Source organism: Poecilia mexicana, unplaced genomic scaffold (assembly GCF_051168715.1).
Source record: "Poecilia mexicana isolate PSO_F unplaced genomic scaffold, ASM5116871v1 scaffold_16, whole genome shotgun sequence".
Lineage (NCBI taxonomy): Eukaryota > Metazoa > Chordata > Actinopteri > Cyprinodontiformes > Poeciliidae > Poecilia > Poecilia mexicana.
Window position 1 is genome coordinate 5,850,859 of NW_028263385.1, and position 21,021 is coordinate 5,871,879.

Below are 21,021 nucleotides of genomic sequence, written 5' to 3' on the forward strand. Positions count from 1 at the left end.
CAGACTTAAAAAACTGGATGCTTTTCCTTTAGTGAGGAATAAATAAAAAAAAAGTCTGATTACTTTAATTATAGTAATGCGGCTTAGTTTTTTGGTTAGAAGGAAAAAACACATTTTTCTGGCCCGCAAGTTCTTCTGACTTATTGATTTTGTCCCATATGACAAAAAGTTTGGACACCCCTGCTGTAGGAAATTACAGTTACTCAGATCCAGCTGCTGTGTAGCTGCATTTGTTCTGACTGTGCCTACTTCTATCCGTTTTCATTTGCTTCATTCTTGAAGGGTGTCATGGATCCAAACCGTTGTGGTGGTTGTTGCGAAGGAAAACACTGGCTTGATGATGGACATCATCCAACGGTTCCAGCACAAGAAGGTCCTAGTGGTACCCGGCGGCTCAACTCGTCACCGGTCCATCTGCAATGGAGTCGCGGCTCTGGGGGAGCAGCGGAGGCCGGCGGCCCACAAACCCAAGGTGGTCATCATACATGACGCTGTCCGCCCGTTTGTGGACGAGGACTTCCTGCACAAGATAGCGACGGCTGCAAAGGAGCAAGGAGTGAGTGCAGGAAGAGCTAATTTAATAAATACACACTTAGGGATGGGTATTTATTGTATTGTTTATGATTTATTGTGAAAAACTTACTACCATGATAAGATTTAGATTTATCATTGTCACAATTTATTCCAATTAATGATGTTTAAAAGCCCCTAGAACTGTTTGTATTGTCAGGATTATTATAAAAGTGCAAAAATAATTCATGTAGAAATCTGAAAATAGGATAAAACTTTAAGTCCACATCTCCCACCACTATACAGATTAAATTATGAGGAAAATAAAAAAAATGAATAGGATTTCATCCACTCGTCCATCTGAATGGACTTAATTTGAGTGTTTATTGGAAGCTTGGATTTATTAGTCAAATGATTGTTCTGTGTTCAAGGCTCAGCAAATGGAAAACCGATGAAGTCAGTAAATTTAAATTTTTCCAAGGGACAAACAGTGCAGAGACTAAATGTAATCCCTATTCAAATGGAGAAACAACCCTGAAAGCCACTCTGTCGTCCTCACGCTTGGAGAGAGCGGTGTAAGCTAAATTAAATCCTGACTGGAGCTCAAACTTCATCTGCTATTGAGCCTTGAGCTGAAAACCAGAGAGGGTCAATCGCAGAAACAAGTGGAAACAAATCCGCCATGATTAGCTGTCCCAGATTCAGATATTACATGGGAAAGCAGGGCGTAAGCACATCTTTACAGGCTTAAAATGTCTTAAATCCATTTTAAAAAGTAAGTTGGCCTTAAATACATTAATCACAGGTCTTAAATGTTGCCTGTAGGTTCAATGTAATTTTTTCTCTTTTGTCTTGCTGGACTTTTTGGTCAGACACAAGTTTGAAGCACACAGACATTTTCATTGCAAGACATTTGAGGCTACCAGTAACTAGCTGCTAATATGTACACTCTTGCTAGCTAGGTTTTGCGTCAAATTCAGATTTTGTATTACCAACCCAACTGGCTGGTGCATTATGGCAATTTAGTGATTTTCTTTTATAAATTTCTATCATGATAAATTTCTTAAATTTCATTCATAAATGTCTTAAAAAGGTCTTAAAAGTGTTAATTTGAGTTTGTGAAACCTGCAGAAACCCTGGGACTTGAGCCCAATCTTTTACCTGTTTCTGTAAACATAATCACAAAAACACTCCACAGCAGACTGAAAGAGCTGAACGAAAACAAACAGGTTTCATGATTCTAGCTCATTTGAACTAGATTAATGCATCATTTCATGATGACAAAACATTTACATATATGGATGATTTATAGTTAAAGCTCACATGATGAAGGATCCTGTTGAAAGGAGGTCATGCAGGTTATTAAAAGAACATCCACAGATCCCGGCATTTCTGATGTCTGAGCTTTGAGATGAACTCCCACAGCAGGCGGTCTGGTCCTTATTATCTCAGCAGCACCCAACCTCCTGAGCCCTTCTTTGGTAAAATGAGCAGATTAATTTCTATCTCATAAGCAGCCAGAACCCTTTGAACATAGTTGCTTTCCTCTATCATGCATCCACAATGCTAGACCAGAAATGTTTCATTAGAAGCAGGCCATGCACATTTGGTGTTTTGCTATAAATCATTATTTAACTAGTTGCGTAAGTCAACTTGTATGCCATCTAGTAACTATTTTAATATTTTTTCTTGCGTTTTCAATCAAACCGCCCTTCTGTGGGTTTTAATTTTATTAAACCACATGTCAGTAATCCTCTGAACTGCATTTAAGAGCCCTGCATAAACTCTGAGTTATTGGAAGTGCGGATTGCTCACATTGGAGCGATCCGGTTTTATTACTAGGATCTGCAGCGGCGTGTTGTGAAGAATCACAGCCTGGTTGATGCATTTTGTCAAAATGCTGGAGCAGAAAGAGAACTTTAAACCGGCTGTAATGAAAACTTAAAATATAGAGTTGCTAAAATCTCCTAATCCCTGTTTTCTTCGTCTTCTCCATATATGGCAGCACTAGTCGTAGTTGTGATGTAACGTTAAACCAATTGAACTCTCACTCCGTCTGAGTCTTATTTATTTTTCTAAAAGCACAAAATCTTACCAAGTATTTTTGGTTTAGCTTCTGGTGCAAATATCTTAATACACTTGAAATAAGACAAAATTAACTTAAAAGTAACTTTTGAGCAAGATACAGAGGCTTGTTTAAAGTAAATAATTCCTTAATATTGATGAAGAGTACTAGTTCCATTGGCAGATTATTTCACTTATTACAGTTCAATTATTCCTATGTTATGTGTTAATTTATCTGCCAATGGAACAAGTACTTTTTCATCAATATTAAGGAATTGTTTAATTGAAGCAAGTGGCTCAAACTTGCTGAAAAGTTACTTTTAAAACTTGGGTTGTCTAATTTCAAGTGTGCTAAGATATTTGCACTAGAAACTAGACCAAAAATATTTGGTAAGATTTTGCGTTTTTGCAGTGAGATGTCAAAGCTTTACTTCATGTTATAAACTGGTCAAAGTGTTTACAAAAGCCAGTCAATCACCTCCAAACTCACTGCTTACTGTTCCTGTCTGCAGCAACCCACATTTACGTGGTACGGATTTGTTTTTGTGCATTATACATCGCAGGGAACTTGCATGTGTCTAATTTTCCCTCTTACAAATATTTTGGTGAACATTATTTCTCTCTAAACGCATTCTTGACTTAATGTTTCATAATAAATTCCAGATCCTACCGTCTTTTTCCACACAGGCAGCTGGAGCGATCAGACCACTTGTTTCCACTGTGATCGCCACAACGTCGGAGGGATACCTGGATCATTCGTTAGAGCGAGCCAAGTACAGGGCTAGCGAAATGCCTCAGGGCTTCACATACGATGTCATCTGTGAGGCCTACCAGAAGGTGAGGGCGGCTTTCTAAGTTAATGGGGTTTGATTCTTCTTTATGTTTAGTAGCCTTTTCTTGATCTAGAAATGTAGAAATTTCGGGACAAACCTTTCTGTACGATTCCCATTTCAGTTCAATGTGCTGAAAGCTGCAGAGTTTCAGTGCAAAGCCAATTTTACAAGGAAATAAAATCTTCTTGCTGTCTTCTGTTGGAGCTCAGTGCAACATGCTGACTGTGACATATTGCTGAAATGACTGGAGAGCTGAGTCAGACTCTGGTAGCGTACTGAACTGGTTCAAGTCTTACTTAAAACAACATTGTCCTCTTAATGTCAGTAGTAACTTTTCATTGGAGTGAACAGAAGTTACATGCAGGATATGGTTGTTGTAAACGATTATTTTAGCAATCGAGTATCCTAATAACTATTGAATAAAAAATTTGATAAAGTAAAATACTGGTAAACCCTACCATAGCAGCAGCGAGGTTTCCCCCAGGAACCGGTGGATGGATGTGAGTGCAGTCATTCATCCAGCGTCCCGTCGTGTTTTCGAGTTAAAAATGTCTAAAGTTGACAGGAAATGTGAAAATATCACTTGATAATTATGTATTACTCAACGATTTGAAGATTAACACCTGAACACCAACAATAAAGTCTTGAAAAATGCAAACATTTTAAAAAGATTTAAATAAATAAGCAATGCTTAGCCTGGTGGGGGCACAAGTAAAGCCTGGTGAGCAGTACTAATATCTTATATCAACATTGGCCCAACTTTTCATTTTGTTCCGATGTCACTGGCCAGTTCTTTCTCTGATGCACCTGGAAAACAAATCACACGCTGAAACGTTTGGGCACCAACAGACGCCTCTGCAGGACAAAAATGGAACAAAAATCCCCTTTTGAAAGACAATAAACCCTTAAATTACCTTAACCTTCAGGTTGGCTCGTGTCAGGAGCTGAGTGCAGCTTTATACGTCTGCCTGCATAGAAGAGAGAATTTAGATTGATCTGTGCAGGATCCACTCAGAAAGCAAAGAGCCTTGTGTCCTTAAAACTCGGCAATCGAACTGAAACTAAAGATGCAAAAGTCAACGTTATTTATTTTTCAGACATTTGGAGTTTGCAATTTCAGCCTTGATTTCTGCTTTAAAAGAGGCAGCAAACTTTTAGCTCACAGCTGAGGTATGCCTTTAGCTGGAGCGCCATTTGTCTGAAGTTATTTTTACTCCTGGCACACACAGATCTGCAGATCGCTTTGAAAGCTCCATTGGCTTCAACGTTGTTAAGAAAATGAGCTCACTCTGGTGCTGCATTGTCACAGATAGTCAGGTTGCAGAAGGACACACTGTCGGCTCTGACTGCGCGCCACTCTCCTCCTTCTCCTTCTCTAAAGTCTAAGGTGTCTGTCAGGTTGAGACTGTAGGACATACTCATGAAAAATCTCAGAGAGCGTCAGATTTGGAGCCTGACATCCATTCAGAGCTGAAGAACTGAGGGGTGGAAAGACAAAAGGGGAGACACTTTATCCAGTCTTCTGGGAGGGCTTTTGTATTTAGAGAAAATGCTAAAGGTTAAATTACCTCAACACAGAGACCATAGTTTCTCTCCTCTACAGTTACACAGACGCTGAAGGAAAAGGTCCATCTATTTTCTATTTTATCACTCAAATATTACTGATCATTAGTTTAAACTCAACAAAATACCAGCCTACTCACTGACTCACAATACATTAAATCAGGGGTGTCCAAAGTGCCATTTGTGGCCCTCTGAAGGATTTTGGGCGGCCCAAATGGAGCACAGCTGGTTGATGCAGATCGACGCTTTTCAACATTTTTTTTTCTTTTACAAAAAAATAACATCTAATAAAAAAATGCTAGGGACAAAAACTGATTCCCATTTCTTTATGAGGATTTTGCATTTATCTTAATTTTTAAGTAACTGGAAGCACAAACAATGTCCTGCTATTTCTCAAAACACAAATCTTAGATTCAACACACAAAATGTAGAAACTGTGAGTTTGTATCTACACATCCATTTTCTACAAAAATCTGACCATTTCGCTCATTTGAATAAAATTTTAATTGTTTAGATTATTATTTATCAGCTAAAATAATAATAAAAAAAACAACACACCAAACATTTGTTTTAAAATGTTATACAGTTTTTGCGCCTCCAATACATTTTGAATTGTTCATTTTAATATAACTGAAATTGTTTAGATTATTATTGAGCAGCTAAAATAAAAACTTAAAAAACTCACCAAGAGTTTGTTTTAAAAATGTTAAAATAAAGTCCAATGACTTTGGCCCTCATGGTAAAAAGTTTTTACACAATTCCTTCATCGAGTTGTAAACTCAATGCAAAAGTACGAGTACCCATCACACTTTCTTCATATTTTGTCGCTTTAAAACTTCAGGCATCAGTGTATTTTAGTTGGTTTTTCTAGATCAAAACCAAAGTGTATAGTTGTGAATTAGAAGGAGACATTTGTAATTGCCAATACTTAACGTTTCACTGCAATTACAGCTGTGAGTGTTTTGGTATATGTTTCTACCAACTTTCCATATCTAGTGGCTGAATTTTTATTTTTAAGGCTTACCACAGATTCTCAGTCAGATTTAAGAATGGGTTTTTTTGTATTTGTTTATTTTTAGTTAACCTGACATTAAAATCTGACCAGGAAGTAACCAGGTCTTCCACCTGGTTGCTTCAATCTAAAAGTTTCACATTGCAAAAATGTTAAAATCATTGTGGTTCAACTGCAAGAATAGCAGTTTAACTATAGAAATCTTTAAATGAGCCTAAAACGTCCCACAGAGGCCAAACATGAAGCGTTTGTGTGGCTCCTCTAACTCCTCTATTTTGGTAGAAAATGCAAATCTACCAAATTTATGGAAGCTTAACCTTTTGAGAAGCCAAGTTGAAAATCACAGTGAGAACAAGCAGAGCTGCACAAGTTCAGGAAAACATGTACTTGCAGTTCTTTTGCTGAAAGATTTGATTATATCGATTACATCTCTTTTCGTGACTCTTTCTTTTTTTTTATTTTCCTTCATCATATTTTCCCCACCACGTTTATCAGCTTTAGGATCACAGTTATGCTGAAGTTGCATGCAAGAAGCTTGGAACATAATATCCTACCAAATACTCCTGTCCGCAGTGATTGCAGTGCTGCCTCTGAATGCATCAGTGACACGAAATAATTACTTACTTTCCTCACTTTTTATTGTATTTTGCATCTTATAGGCCTACATGTACTTCAGGTTAAATGTACACACGTCCGTTCTGCTGAGTGACAGAGACAAGGAGCCGTAGCATCGCTTAAAAAAATCATCCAGTATCGTTTAATGTCTTGTAGAATGATGTGGTTAAAATACCTCAATTAAAAACAGTCTTGGACATTTTCAGTGTTAAATCTGAAAGATAAGAGAGCTGTTATAAGGCCAAGAAGATTTCAACGGCCAAAGAAAATGGAGCTCTGATGTGAAAAATGTGGTGACAGCAGCGTTTTATTCTGAGCATTTTCTTTGCAAGCCCTGCCACTGATCACTTTGCAGACAAATAAATCAAATGCAAAAGATCATTGTGAAGTTTACGATGTAGCATGCAGAGCAGGAAAGTCAGAATATAGCAGGTTTTTAAAGTTTACCAACAAAATTCAAATAATTGGTAAAAAAATTAGTGAATATTTTGGTGTTAAGTATTTTTAAAGCGGAATCAGATTTTTTAGTGGATAAGGACAAAACGAGGATTTATTCACCAAACATTTCCAGGTTGATTTTTGCTGCAGATATGGCAACTCAAGCATCGTAGCAATCCTCAGGATGTTGGCGTGTCTAATTAAGGTAAACGATTTACAATCACTTACCTGGGTGTTGCCGTGAACCGTTTTTATCTTTTCTGCCAAGCTCTTCTCATATTTTAGAACCATTACTCCTGTAGACAAGTACTTTATAAGAATTAAGACACATATTTTGTCGTTAACCATAATTTCTCTGTCATGAATTACGCTGTCCATGTGGCCCCTCTGCAGTGCACCGAGTCAGACTTCGAGTTCGGTACCGAGTGTCTCCATCTTGCTCTGCAGTACTGCGGCACCAACGCCAAACTCATCGATGGTCCGCCAACCTTGTGGAAGGTGAGCGTAAAAACGACCCGCTTTCGGACAGTACTGATCCGTTAAGTGAGACTTTGTACTGTTTAATGAACAGAAATAAAGGTTTTTGAATTTTAAAATAATTTTACTTTGGAAAAAGAAGAAACGCGGACCATGCTTTGTAAAAATGTCTTTATATGCTGAAACATGACAGCTTCCAGTTTCCCGGGAAATGACTCAGTTAAACCAGTTCTGTCTGAGGAATGGGGCAAATTTACAGCAAAATGGTGAGAAGATTATGGAACAAAATCCACAAAATCTGATCCAAACTGCAAATACTACAAAAAAATGTTTGAAAATTTCTGTGAATCTACGTGCAATTCTATAAAAAATTACCTCCCTTATAAATTTTGGCATTTGGTGAATAGAAATAATTTTGGCAATCTCAATTTAACAAAAACAAGTCAGATATAATTTAAAAATATATTTATCTTTTAGCACTTGAACCACACTTGACTTGAACGTACAGAACCTGAATCTGTGTAATCGGAGTAAAAGGGGATTTTAATGATTTACGATTGTTTGATTTATCACCTTTACCAGCTCAGGTTTTAGCTTCTGTAGCTTAGAGGCAACATTTCATCCTTGTGAGGGTTTTAGGAAATAATTTGAAAATATTTCTGCATGGATGTGCGTGAATGAACTACTTTTGTTTCTACTTTGACTAAGCAACTGTTTGTCCTCCAGGTGACCTATAAACGGGATTTAGCTGCTGCAGAGTCCATCATCAAAGGTGACTTTCCGTCCTCACAACCTTCTTTTTTACACGGCCTGTTAAGCATTTCACCTGGAAAGTATTCACCGTGCTTCACTTTTTCCACATTATATGTTACAGCGTCATTCAAGATTGAATTAAATTAAATCTCTTCCCACAAAATTGTGCACACAAATACCTCATTATGACAATATGGGAAACCTTTGGGGATTTTTTCAAAAAAAAAAGAAGAGACAAAGAAATTTGCTTAATACCTCATTTTATTTCAATGTGATGCCACCAGATTAGCTTTGCAGTTCTTCTCAAGCTCCATCAGGTTGCATGGAAGATCTCTTCAGAAATGCAATCAGGTCTGGACTCTGGCTTTGGACATTCTCAGAGTGGTTCTGATCCTGTGTTGTCCTGCTGACAAATGAATCGTCGCCTCAGTCTGAGGTCAAGAGCGCCCTGGGGCAGGTTTCCAACCAGGCCAGGATGTCTCTAAAAATTGCTGCATTCATCTTTCCCTCTGTCTGGACAATTCCTGCTGCTCCAAAACGTCTCCATAACATGATGCTGGCACCACCGTGCTTCGCTGCAGGAACGGTATTGACCCGGTAATGAGCCCTGGTTCCTCCAAACATGACGCCCGGTATTCACTCCAGAGGTTTCAATCTCTGTCTCTTCATACCAGAATCTTGTTTCTTGTGGCCTTAGAGTCCTTCAGGCTCCTTTCATTAAGGAGTGGCCGACCAGCCATAGGAAGAGTCCTGATGGTTTCAAGCTTCTTTCATTTACGAATAATTGAGGTCACAGAGGTCACTGGGACCGCAGAAATGTTTCTGGATTTGGCTCTCAAGACAATCCTGTCTCAGTGGTCTAAAGACAACTCCTTTAATACCAAGCTTAGTTATTACAAGCTTGGTATTAACTCTGGGACCTTTTATAGACAAGTGGGTGTCTTTCCAAAAAAACAGACCAATGGATTAAAAAAAATCCACCCAGACAGTTTTTAACAAATTGATGTTTATTTGGTGTCTGGAAAATAAACCTTTTCAAAAGCCTGCTGATTAGTAAGTCACATTCGACTGGCACTGCACCGTTACCTAGCAACCCTAGCCAAGCTGAGCACCGTTACCTAGCAACCCAAATGGAGCTCCATCACTCTTACATACAGCTGGTTTCCCTTCTGTATGAGCTGTACAATGGCTGCTGGAGGTTTTAGTTGTTGACTTACCATCCAGAAAAGACATGCTGTATTATTGTTGATTTTGCAGAAGGCTCTACTTCTGCTTTTCAAGGCTGTATAATCGCACATCTGTTTTCAGGCGTTTTTATGTGCGAGTGTAAATGTTAAGTTGGGGGTCATGGCCAGTAGCAGCTCATTTGGATTTAATGTGACAAGAGACCTTAAAACATCTGAAAATAGACAGAACTGACCACAAAAATACTCATTATGTAGGAAAAATTTTGTGAAAAAAAAAAAATGAACAAATTAATTAATTAGCAAAAAATCTCAAGAATATTTCCACATTGTCATAATGGGGTATTTGTGTTGCAGTTTGTAATAAGGCTGTAACATAAAATATGGAAAAATTGAAGCACTGTTGATGCACTGTGTGTGTCGTTCAGAGATCTTTATTCCTGTAGCTGAGTTGTACGGTATGCATGCATGTCTGACAGAATAAATGCCCTGAAGTGAGCAGAGCTGCGGTGCTTTGTTTCTTTTTGTGTGGTCTGTAGCTAGCAGTCAATAGGTGACAATAAACCAAAATGACCCGTCGCCATTCTCTGACGGGGGAAATTCTTTTTAAGCATTGTCTGGCCTGAGATGAAGAGGGCGGGTGTAAGCAGACGCTGAATACTGGGGAGAACAAGTTAGGACAAGGGACACCTTCACAATCAGAGGAGAGGAAATAAACACAGCCCCATATTTCACCCTGCCAGCACCTGGACCAACAAGTACCTGTTTGATGGTGACAAGAGGTGCGCGGCGATAATTCCCAGAGCCTCTCAAGTGAATGAATTCATTGTGTGTGTGTTTTTTTTTTTTTAAAAAGACGTGGAAGGAAGTTCTCATATCTGTCAGTTTGACTAACTGCTTATTGCCTCGGTTGGTGTGCGTTCGCATAAACGAGCGGTTCTTTTATCAAGCGAGACATCTGAATAGGAGGTCTAATTTTTATTTTTGTGGAGTCTGCGATGAGCTGATTGTCCTTGATAACTGTTGTGTTTTTATCTAAAGACATGTAATTGTATTTCAGCTGTGTGCCAGCTGGTGAATCATTGCTGTTATATCCGCCAGCTCACTCAGTGAAATCCACTTAGTGTGTAAATCAATCAGCAGCTCAGAGGCACATTGACAACAATACAAGCTGCTAACTAGTTAATGGGAAATGTCTAAATCTGATAATAATTAAAAAATGTGGGTTTGCAAATTAAACTTTTACTATCTCAAAAGATTAGCAAAATAATAAATGTGTTTCTCAGGCAGATTAATTTTAAAAATCATTCTAAATAAATAAAACACATATAGTTCCAGCAATACAAACTGCTTTCATAGTAAATTTTACTGTTGTAAAATAGCATCCAGGTGATATCGCCATGAAAAAGTTGAATATCTTGTTAAGCGGACGTTCCACGATAACTATTTTAACCTCGCTCGAGCTTTTTCCTCTTAATTTATGCTACTATTTTCTCCACCTACTGGCAGAGCATTGGTATTACATTGTTTTTCTTCAGGTTTTTAATACAAAATGAAAATATATCTGACAATAAAAACAATATTAAATGTATAACTATATAATCTTTTATATATTGAAGCTTTGATTGTTGGAGATTTTGGTAACGAGGCTGAATCAGGATGCAGGACTGTGGTAAAACAGGACATAGCTTGTTGTAAACTTTACTAACTTCTTTCTAATTAAAAAAAGCAGAGGCAGTAGATATCAGACAGACTGTTAGATTAATCACAAAGCCTTAATTCTCTCATTGGCTTCTTTGTTTTCAGAGACTTTGTCGCAGTCAGCTTGCCTTATAACCGGGGGATTGGAAGCTGCTGTGGCTCTGGCCAATGTTCTCCAAAAAGCTTTTGGAGCTCTGGATATGGTGAGTACTGCTGCAGGATGCCAGCTTTCCATAACTACAGTTACAATGTTTAATGTTTTGCTCACTAATTTGCTTTGAAATCTTCATTTGATGAAATAAGTAGTTTGGTTCCTGCTGCCAGTCCTCCCTGGTGCTTTAACTACTGTTGCTGACTGAATCTCAGAAAGAACAGGTGCTTTTTATTTTACACTGTTCCCCTTTGTCTCTTCTCATATTCATTAAACTTTCCCAGTCAAAACTTCATGCAGCTCCATGTGGGTGGCCTAGTGGTGGGAGTTGGTATTTACAGTCAGCCGTGTATCAGAGCCTGTCGAAAATGTCCACACTCCATTTTCCTCCTCATTTCTTCCCAAACTCCATCTCTCTCTGATTCAGACGGAAAGAGTGAACTCTGGGAGTTTCCCTGATTAGCTGGGTGTTTATTGATGAATTCTTACCTCCTCCTTAATATTATCTCACTTGTAAAAGACAAATGGCCAATGTTCACCCCTCTGCCTTTCTTTAACATCTGTTTTGAACTCACGGTCCTTTTTCCTGGGTAATCTAAAACAGCGTCCAAATGCAAACGAGTAAAGACTGACAGTTTTTCATATTGGATATGGCTGCACAGACCACATAAACCTTTGATATTTGAAACACTTTTCTGCACCCCAAGAACTGCGGGATTTCCGTTGATCAAGTCTGAAAATCAGAAACCTCCAACTCAGGGCTCTGAAGCTTCAGTCTCAGAGCCTGCAGCCCAGCTACCTTTAGATGAATATCTTTTCAGCACAGTTACATCAAAGATTTTCATCATTAGGAGGACGTAACTCAGGCATTTGATTCAGCTCTGTTGGAGCAGGACTGCATGTTTCTACCTACACTGCAAAGGGATGAAAACTACTCAGGAATAAAAATAGAAGCTGCTTTTTGTGAAACATATGAAAGGTAACACGTTCTGCAGCCGTAATGAGAACATGAAACTGATCCCTGGCAGCTGCTGACAGGTTCAGATGGCTGTGATGCAGAAAATGTTAAAAATCTCAAGAACTTAAAGGTCAATGCGACTTTATCAATACCTGCAGGTAGATTTGCCCAATATTAAGAGATATCGCCAAATTATCAATTATCAAAAAGTTGATTGATCTTATAGGTAGGCGGCCATTTTCCTATAAAAATGAGTTTTCTCTTGTATCTAGAGGGTCAACATCTTTCAATATGTTAAAGTAAATAAAACATTATTTAACATTAGCTGTATAAAAAATACAAAATAAAATTTGATTGATTGAGTATGGAGGAATTTTCCTGCCATAATCCCAGAGCACACATTTTCAGTCTGACAGCAGAACGTCATGTCTTTTGTTCTCAAAACTTTTAATACTTTTGCTTATATTTTTATTTTGAAAGCAGGACTTCATGTCCTTCTTCTCAAAACTTGTAATGATTGCACTCAAAACTTCTCCTCACACTCACACTTAGTCTCTGCTTGGAGCAAATCTTCACTTGCCAAACTTTCTGCTTGCTTGGTGGGATTTTCCTGCCATAATCCAGGAGGAATATTAAGGAATTAAAAGTCAACTAAAAAATTACTTGTAAGTTAGTTTTGTCTTATTTCAGGTTTGCTTAGATATTTGCACTAGAAACTAGACAAAAATACTTGGTAAGATTTTGTGTTTTTGCAGTGCAGTTGTTTGGCATCAATTAGTTGCTACATCATCAAAACTGTACTACTTGAAACAAAATTCAAATATATTTTTTGTTATTTGCACCAGCCTCTTTTCTAGAACAAGGATTTAAACTCTGGAAGCACCAATCTAGAATCTGAGCTCCACTTTTCTTTAGCTTCTTGTAATCCTTGTTGTGCTTTCAGTCATTTGAGATGATTAATTATGTCTTGTCTGTTTTGGGTACGTTATCTTCAGTCACAGTGTCTGGTTGGCTGTCTCCAGTCTGTCAGGATGTGAAAATTTAGAGTCCAGACCTGAACTCCATTGAGAATCTGTGGAATGCACTGAAGAAGACTCGACACAGCAGTCCATCATTGTCAGCTTCGTCAAAAATCCCCAAACTCCTGAAGCTGTTTACTTTGTGACGGGATTTAGAAGCTAACGACAGAACATTCGACCGCTTTTTGTTGGTTTCCGAAACGACTCTCCTCAGATTTCTACTGTATTTTACCACATGTTCACAACACCCTAAGCCGGTCCTCATATTTGGAGACACGTCTCCTTTATCTTGCACATCTGTATTTATCTTCCCTGGATGTAACTGCTGACAGTAGAGATTGGTGGAAGAACACTTTAATGTTCTGCAGTGATCTAAACAGTTCATCGTCCTTTAAACCCGCTCCAAGTCCTTCGTGATCCGGTGCCAGAGCGCGCGCCTCTCGCTGTGCGGTGCTGAACAGAACCTCGGTGATGTATTGGAGCCTCTGTCGGCTCCTTTGGATCGGCTGTCTGGAGAGATTCCCAGCTGCGCTCAGGTGGCCTGTGGGGCCGAGGCTTTCCGGTGTGCCTGTAAGGAACCAGATCCATCCTTTTCACTGGGTTTGGAAAAGGAGGAAGAATAATGGAGGGGATGAAAGACAAGTACAGAAGGCGGAAGATGAAAAATTACTTTTGTCCCAGCGCCATTACGTGGATCTAACACAGGGATAAGCAGTTTGGGTTTGAGTGCAGGTGGAGAAACTGGCGGCGCATGCTAGCAGAGAGGCGAAGACTATGGATTTGGTATTTCTTCAGCTTCGGAGGAGAGTGGTCAGTAACATGTAACAGACTACGAATGTTACGGTAAACATGGTGAGGTCTTTAAAACAGTCTTTCAACCTTCTTTTTGCCACATAATAAAGAGGCATCAATCATATTTTACTCTTAAAGACTGAAACAATAAAATAAATATTTTACAACTTAGTAATTCTGTATCACGTTTCTACAGGCATCCAACCTTCACTCACTGTTTGGTACTTCAGTCAATGCTGGGAATACCTTAAACCTTTCTTTGAAGCCACAACTCACACCTCTTAGTGTCTGTGTTTGGCATCACAACACCTTCCAGTCCAGTTATTTTCATGCGTGTTAATTATCTGTATTGGTACGTTGCACTTTTACTTGTCCAGCTTTAATGAGTTCTTGTCCAACTGATGAACAAGTCGTTCATCAGTTCAACTTGAAGCTCATGCTAGTTGTTTTCCTCGTCTCCTTAGATCAGTACCGTCCCGCTGTACTTCCAGAAGCAATATTACAGCAGAAATATGTTATGGTTTCAGGTTTCGTTTTAAATTTAAAACTTGCTGCAACTTCAAAGTTCCTGCAGTGTTGAGAGCTTAGTGGTTTCTCTCCAAGCGTGATCTTAAACAAACATGTCTACTTCAGGATTTCACTGCCATCCTGGTTTAAATCATGCCAGTTTCTCTGTTCAAAGCTTGCAAATCTTTTACACTTTGCACTGACCTGATTTTCCTCCATAGACAGTGAGCTGTTATCTATCTCCGCTAGCCCCCAACACATGTTTCCCATAACCATTACACATTTTCTATTGCTTTCCATTACTTCGTTTGGGTAGAACAAACTGTGTTTCAGTGCCAAAGACAGCTTCTGGATGTCTATTATGGTGTTTATTTTATGCAAGCATGACATTTCAGTTTTAGAGCGTAATTAGAAGCAAAACAGAAGAGATGATTGGTAAATGAATTCATTGGGTGACCTGGTTGCTTTATGCCGCCAAGGCCAGAACTCACTGGAAACATCAGTACCTCCATGTTGGGGCTGTTTCTGCATAAAAGCTTTTATAATTCTTGGATGTATCGTGATTTTACTCAGTTTTCAACGTAATGTAATTTAACTTGGCTTGCATGTAGTTTTTACTTTTTAATTTTGCGCAAGAAGTAATGTTTTCTGACAGCAGGAGGCGAAAAGAGCAATAGTGACTACAGTCATAGTGAAATGTTTCTGCAGACACAAATGGTTTTAAAGGCCTTTATTAGCAAATAGACCTAATTTATCAGAAGAGTTTATACTTAAAGTGTTTCTTCGTCTTCTGAAGTTGATCTGTTTGTTGGCTTCTGGGCCAAAATTTGAATGTTCAGATCTTTGTTCTGCTTTTATTACATTTCCTGAGACATTGTTGTTCATCATGTTTCCGTGGAGCATTCGGAGGAGTTTCTCTTGCAGAATACTTTCATACCATTCTTCATTTGTTGCGATGTGCTTGTGTCCTTGAATTAGGAAGAGACTGCTAGGCTCTGGTAACCTATTTTATTAACCTCGGTAATTTTTCAACCACATTCAGACATTAATAGATGTTTTCAAGAAGTCCGCTTTATACTTTTCAACTGCAAAATGTTTGTTTCGTTAAGTCTTGTTGACACTTTCTTTTCTAAATAATCATTTCAAATAAAGGAATCCAATGATGTCAAACACATCTGCTTCTCTTTTACTGCAATCAGTCCACTAATCCCTCTAATCAGTCCCCCAGTGCTCTTTTTTTTTACAGAATCACCTGCATGTGATTTATGATTGTAGTGTATTTACTGGATCATCAAGAAAAACACTGTATAAATGTTTGTTTTTTAATAAAATAAACGTCACAAGTAGATAATTTTCTATGCATTGAATATCCATAAATTACCGGGCACATTGTGAACTGTTAGCATAAAAGGTAAAGCTGGAGAATTTGCAAAGCGCATCATTTGCATTGTATAATGACAAAACCTTTTTTTCTATTACTGCAGATGTCCCATAAACACCAACATATATTCCACAAGAACAGATACGCTCTCTTTCAGGTCTGCAAGAACAAACTGGCATCAGTCTTTTTCTTGCAGCTTGTTCCGGACACATCAACTGTGTCTTGCAATTATTAAACAGAAATGCTGCAGCAGGAAGAACCAACAAAACTTCCCAAGAGTTCTGCACTTCAATTTTTGTGAAGTATGAACTGTTCTGCCAGGGAGAATGTTTTTACCTTGTTCTTGCCACCTTGACTAAAAGAACTAGAACAGGCTTATGGAGCATTCTGGCTTTTAATTTCTGTAATCGTGTAATTATAAACGGCAGGAAAGCAGGTGGTTGTACCCAAAGGAGTGGAAGGGACGAGAACCAGAAGGTTCCTGAAGCACTGGAGTCAGTTTTTCTCTTGACCTCGAATGCACCAGTCATCATTTGAAGGTCTGAAATATCCCTGCAGGAGCTGAACGTCACGCCAGATCTGATGGGAGACAACGGCAGGTATCTGCTGGAAGACTGGAACTTCATTAAGGTTTCTGTGAGTTTCCCTTTTAATATAATAAAGTTAAAACAACAATTATCTGCACCCATCTTCTTAATGACTGCTTTCCTCGATCTCCAGGTCGATCCATTTTGCCCTTCTGAAGTGGAGGCCTTAATTGTGGCGTTAGAGGCAGAACACCGAGCTCTTCTCAACCCGGCAGTGATCATCTGGGTGAGTTAGCAGCCGGGACTCTGCAGCCATGTCGACGGCTTTGATATGTGCGTTTTAAAACCGATTTGTTAAGACATTTCCTGAACCTTTATCCTCCAGAACACAATGACCATAAACCTTCAGTCTGTTGAGACTCAAATGGAAGAATTATGTGCAAAAAGTGAATTTTGAATAAGAGCTCCCCTTTAAGTTTGATTTCAAGTCTGATGTCAGTTTGTTTTTCTCTAATTTGTTCTTGATTGAGGCCAATCAAGAACAAATTAGAAAGGTTGTATAAAAGTGTTATTTTTATTCTGCAGATCTGGCCGTATAATCAGGCCTTGCTGTGGCTGCAGAGTGTTGTTAATCATGATTGATTTCAAAAGAGAAAGCAATTATAGTTTATGAGCCTAAGTGGTTCAGATATTTTAAAATAATGACTTTTTTCACATTGTTGTCATCTGAACCACTCGTTGTTGCAGCCAAAGAACAAAACCCACAGCGACGCTTCTGCAGTTTCAGGAGGAGGAACCTTCATCTCTTCATCTAAAGAAGCCAGTCTAAACTTTTTAACTTTCCTCCCCAGATGACCAAAATCTTGGAAACCTGTTCCCAGCTTTGGAACATGTGCTCAAAAAACACGTTGCATAAAACCACTCTAATGAAATGAGTGCAAATGTCACAGAGTGTTATTTTTATTGCAGATTTAGTCACTGACGGCTTCATTAGCAGAGCATCCACCGCTGTCTGTCGCAGCAAGACCAAATACATTCTGTCCTTAACCTTTAAGGCAAACTGAGCCGTCTGCGGTTTATTTATTCATTTCAAGGCTGTTTTCCTGTAGCTTATATGTGAAAAGTTTATTTGCATATGTAACAGCTCTTGTTTGTCTTGGGTTGGAAGCAGAGACGGTAAGACGTTCTGAGAATTTGGTCGTTATAAGTCCAGCTGGGCCTTGAGCTGATGTGGCTGCAAACAAAGTCAGGAGACAAATAAACGAGCTGGACACTCTGTTCCAGTGACAAATGATCGGCTGGGAGGCTGAGATACTAATCATGAGTTTTATTAATATTTTAGTCAGCTTTTATTGATAAAAATTCTCTTTTATTGCATGAAGATGAATCCAAGCAAGAATACGAAGCTGCTTCTAGTAGAGGGAGATCAGATTAAGTCCTATGAGGCTATTTAGCTGCTTCACATTCAGGCCTTCAGAAATAAAAGCTGAGGATTAATCCAGAAACCTTCCAACAGAAAACAGGTTATTCATGGTTTTTACCTGACAGTGAGAAGATCTGCACTTTCAGTGAGAAATTTTTATGACCTTGAATGTAATATTAATTTCAGTCCTTTAATTATGCTTTTAAAATATTTACTTTTCAGCACGGTCAACTTGTACATTAAACAACTTTGGCAGAATATCACCTGTGATTTGATGCAATAGTTTGAATTTTTACTGGCTTCATCCAAGCAATGCCGACTGAAATTTGCATATCCACCAGATCAACACCTGGATTACTAAAACCAGGGATTTTTTTTTAACAAGACATTTTGTTAGTCTTCCCAAAAACATCAACAAATGAAAAGCGTTGAGCACTGCTAGCTAAAAAGTGAATTGTGCAAACCCTAAAGCACCAGCCCTAAGCATTAGTTCTGCTGACGCTAAAGCTCTTTGCTAACATGGTATTGTTATCAACATGGTTGAATTAGAAAAAAAAAAAACATGGTTAATATGAATCATTACAATCAAAAGTTAAATGACCCATCAGTCATTTAAATTCGTCGTTTTCACCTGATTTTGGACGAATCTGTTCATTTATTCTGCTCTGAAAAATGTTTTCTTTTCATTCTTCAGTATCTTTTGTTCCCCCCATGTTTTTATATTGGGACAGATTTGTGTGCAGTTCAGGCCCAGCATGGCTCAGGGCATAAAATCCTTATAATTTGCTCAATAATCCGTCTTAAAATGTGAGGTTGATATTAAAATAGATTGAAATAATTGTGTGTTTAAAGAAAATCAACTGACAGCTTTGAATTATTTCTCCTAATTAGCTGAGACGTTTCAAGGATAACATCTGTCTGTGGGATTATTTTGGAAATAAAATAAAGCAAAATAACCTGTCCCTGTTTTTCTAAAATATATATATTTTTAAATAGATGCATTTGAGTGTCACAGAGGAGCCGTCTACCAGCCGGAGAGCGACGGAGTCTGCTGCTCTGATTGACCTGGCCTCAACAGCCAAGCTCCGAAATATTCTTCTCTACGGCATCCGGCTTCATCAGCCCGAGGTAAGGGCTTTGTCTTTTCACACTTCCCTTTTTTTCTTTTGTTTCGTTTCATTAGGAGCGCTCAGACTTCCTGAGGAATGCACATTTAGGGAGAGGCCAAACAAAACAAGATGGGAAACGTCTTTTAAAGTGTTTTGTTCGAATGTCTTGGCTTCAGGCAAGGTTGCTGTCTTTATCGTCCGTATGAGCAAAGTTCTGCTCGCCACCTTTTGTGTGCAAGTGGGAAAAGGTGTCGGCCAATCTGTGTGAATCAAAGGACAGGATATCAGCGTTCTTCCTTTCCGACGCCTGAACTGAAAGCCAGAGAGATAAAACGGACGGGAAGGTGCTTTAGGTGTAGCTTCATGTAGGCCAAGCCACTTCGTTTGAACCTTGTGTTGTGGGAATCCTCTGCGAAGTCAGACAAACTCACACTGAGATCATTAAAGTGGATGTTGCTGACCTAAAATCCATGAGATACGACTCAGTAATTACAGGATTGCTTCAATTTTTAAATATTCATCTTTCAGTGGGAGAAGAGTCTGGTTTCAGGCAACCAGAGCTATCAAATAAAAATTAGCTTCTTTAAGCCAGATTTGTGCAGGAAACCCAAGACAAATGTTGAATATTCATGACTTCTTTGGCCTTACATTTGACATTCAGCAAGATTTATGTCCATGGCTGATTGCAGTCTTATGACAAATGAGGCTTTCATGGCAGCTGCAGGACTTTACATATCAGTGCTAACAGCGTCGAAGCCTCAGGCGAGGAGATGTTTTAGCAGGTCGGGTTTACTCAAACCTTCTGTACTGAAAGGTTATGTATGATAACTTTTACAACACTTACTTTTGATTTATTTTAGACAAAATCATTGGACAAGAAAGAAAATGGCTACAAGTTGGCTACGAAGTTAGCCAAAAGGACGATGTTGTGTTTGGAAAATGAAACATAACCGGCTTCAAATCCAAAACAAAAGTAGTGATAACAAACTCCTCCAGTCAAATTTGACTTATCTGGTGATTTATTATGTTTATAGTGAGGAGGAAGAAGCCTTTGGGACTTGTAGCTTGAAGACTTAACAGACTGGCAGAAAATCAGGCCGTGCTCAAATAGGCGTAATTTCTTTTCCCATCCTGGCCAGCTTTGTTGTTTGGATGTGCATTAGCTAATGCTAGACATGTGGCCAATTATGAGACAATAAGTCTGCTGTCGCTTATTTTGGCTCAGACACACCTAGTTATTGCTAAATGTTGAAGGAAAGAACATTTGCAAAAAGCAGTTAGCAATCCGTAGACATTAGTAATGTTTTTTTTTTGGTTTTTTTTTCTGAAAGTGCACACTTAAAAAGTAAAAACAGAGCTAATATAACGTAGGGCTGAAAAACGTATAAGCGATATAAACATTCCTCATCAGTCTATCAATAGTCATCGATTATGATTATTGCTAGATGGTTTTAATCATTTTTATGAAATACTGTGGCACAATCTTTTAACTGCTCCTGCGCGAGTTACTCAACAGGTGGTTGCTAGGTAACTAAAGAATGAGTGAGTTGCTAGGTAACCAAAGAGTGAGTGAGTTGCTTGGTAACCAAAGAGTGAGTGAGTTGCTTGGTAACCAAAGAGTGAGCGAGTTGCTAGGTAACCAAAGAGTGAGTGAGTTGCTAGGTAACCAAAGAGTGAGTGAGTTGCTAGGTAACTAAAGAGTGAGTGAGTTGCTTGGTAACCAAAGAATGAGTGAGTTGCTAGGTAACCAAAGAGTGAGCGAGTTGCTAGGTAACCAAAGAGTGAGTGAGTTGCTTGGTAACCAAAGAGTGAGTGAGTTGCTAGGTAACCAAAGAGTGAGTGAGTTGCTTGGTAACCAAAGAGTGAGTGAGTTGCTAGGTAACTAAAGAGTGAGTGAGTTGCTTGGTAACCAAAGAATGAGTGAGTTGCTAGGTAACCAAAGAGTGAGCGAGTTGCTAGGTAACCAAAGAGTGAGTGAGTTGCTTGGTAACCAAAGAGTGAGTG

At 38.7% G+C, this 21,021-nt stretch overlaps 1 protein-coding gene across 1 annotated transcript in view; it reads left to right on the forward strand.

Moving 5' to 3' along the window:
- Positions 1-21,021, forward strand: part of crppa (CDP-L-ribitol pyrophosphorylase A) — a 38,538-nt gene that overhangs the window by 2,891 nt on the left and 14,626 nt on the right. The window contains exons 2-9 of the mRNA XM_088014157.1: positions 283-556; positions 3,262-3,411; positions 7,429-7,533; positions 8,239-8,284; positions 11,256-11,353; positions 16,517-16,594; positions 16,679-16,771; positions 18,905-19,036. Of these exons, the coding sequence (XP_087870283.1) occupies positions 283-556; positions 3,262-3,411; positions 7,429-7,533; positions 8,239-8,284; positions 11,256-11,353; positions 16,517-16,594; positions 16,679-16,771; positions 18,905-19,036 (976 nt within the window). The remainder of the gene's footprint in view (positions 1-282; positions 557-3,261; positions 3,412-7,428; positions 7,534-8,238; positions 8,285-11,255; positions 11,354-16,516; positions 16,595-16,678; positions 16,772-18,904; positions 19,037-21,021) is intronic.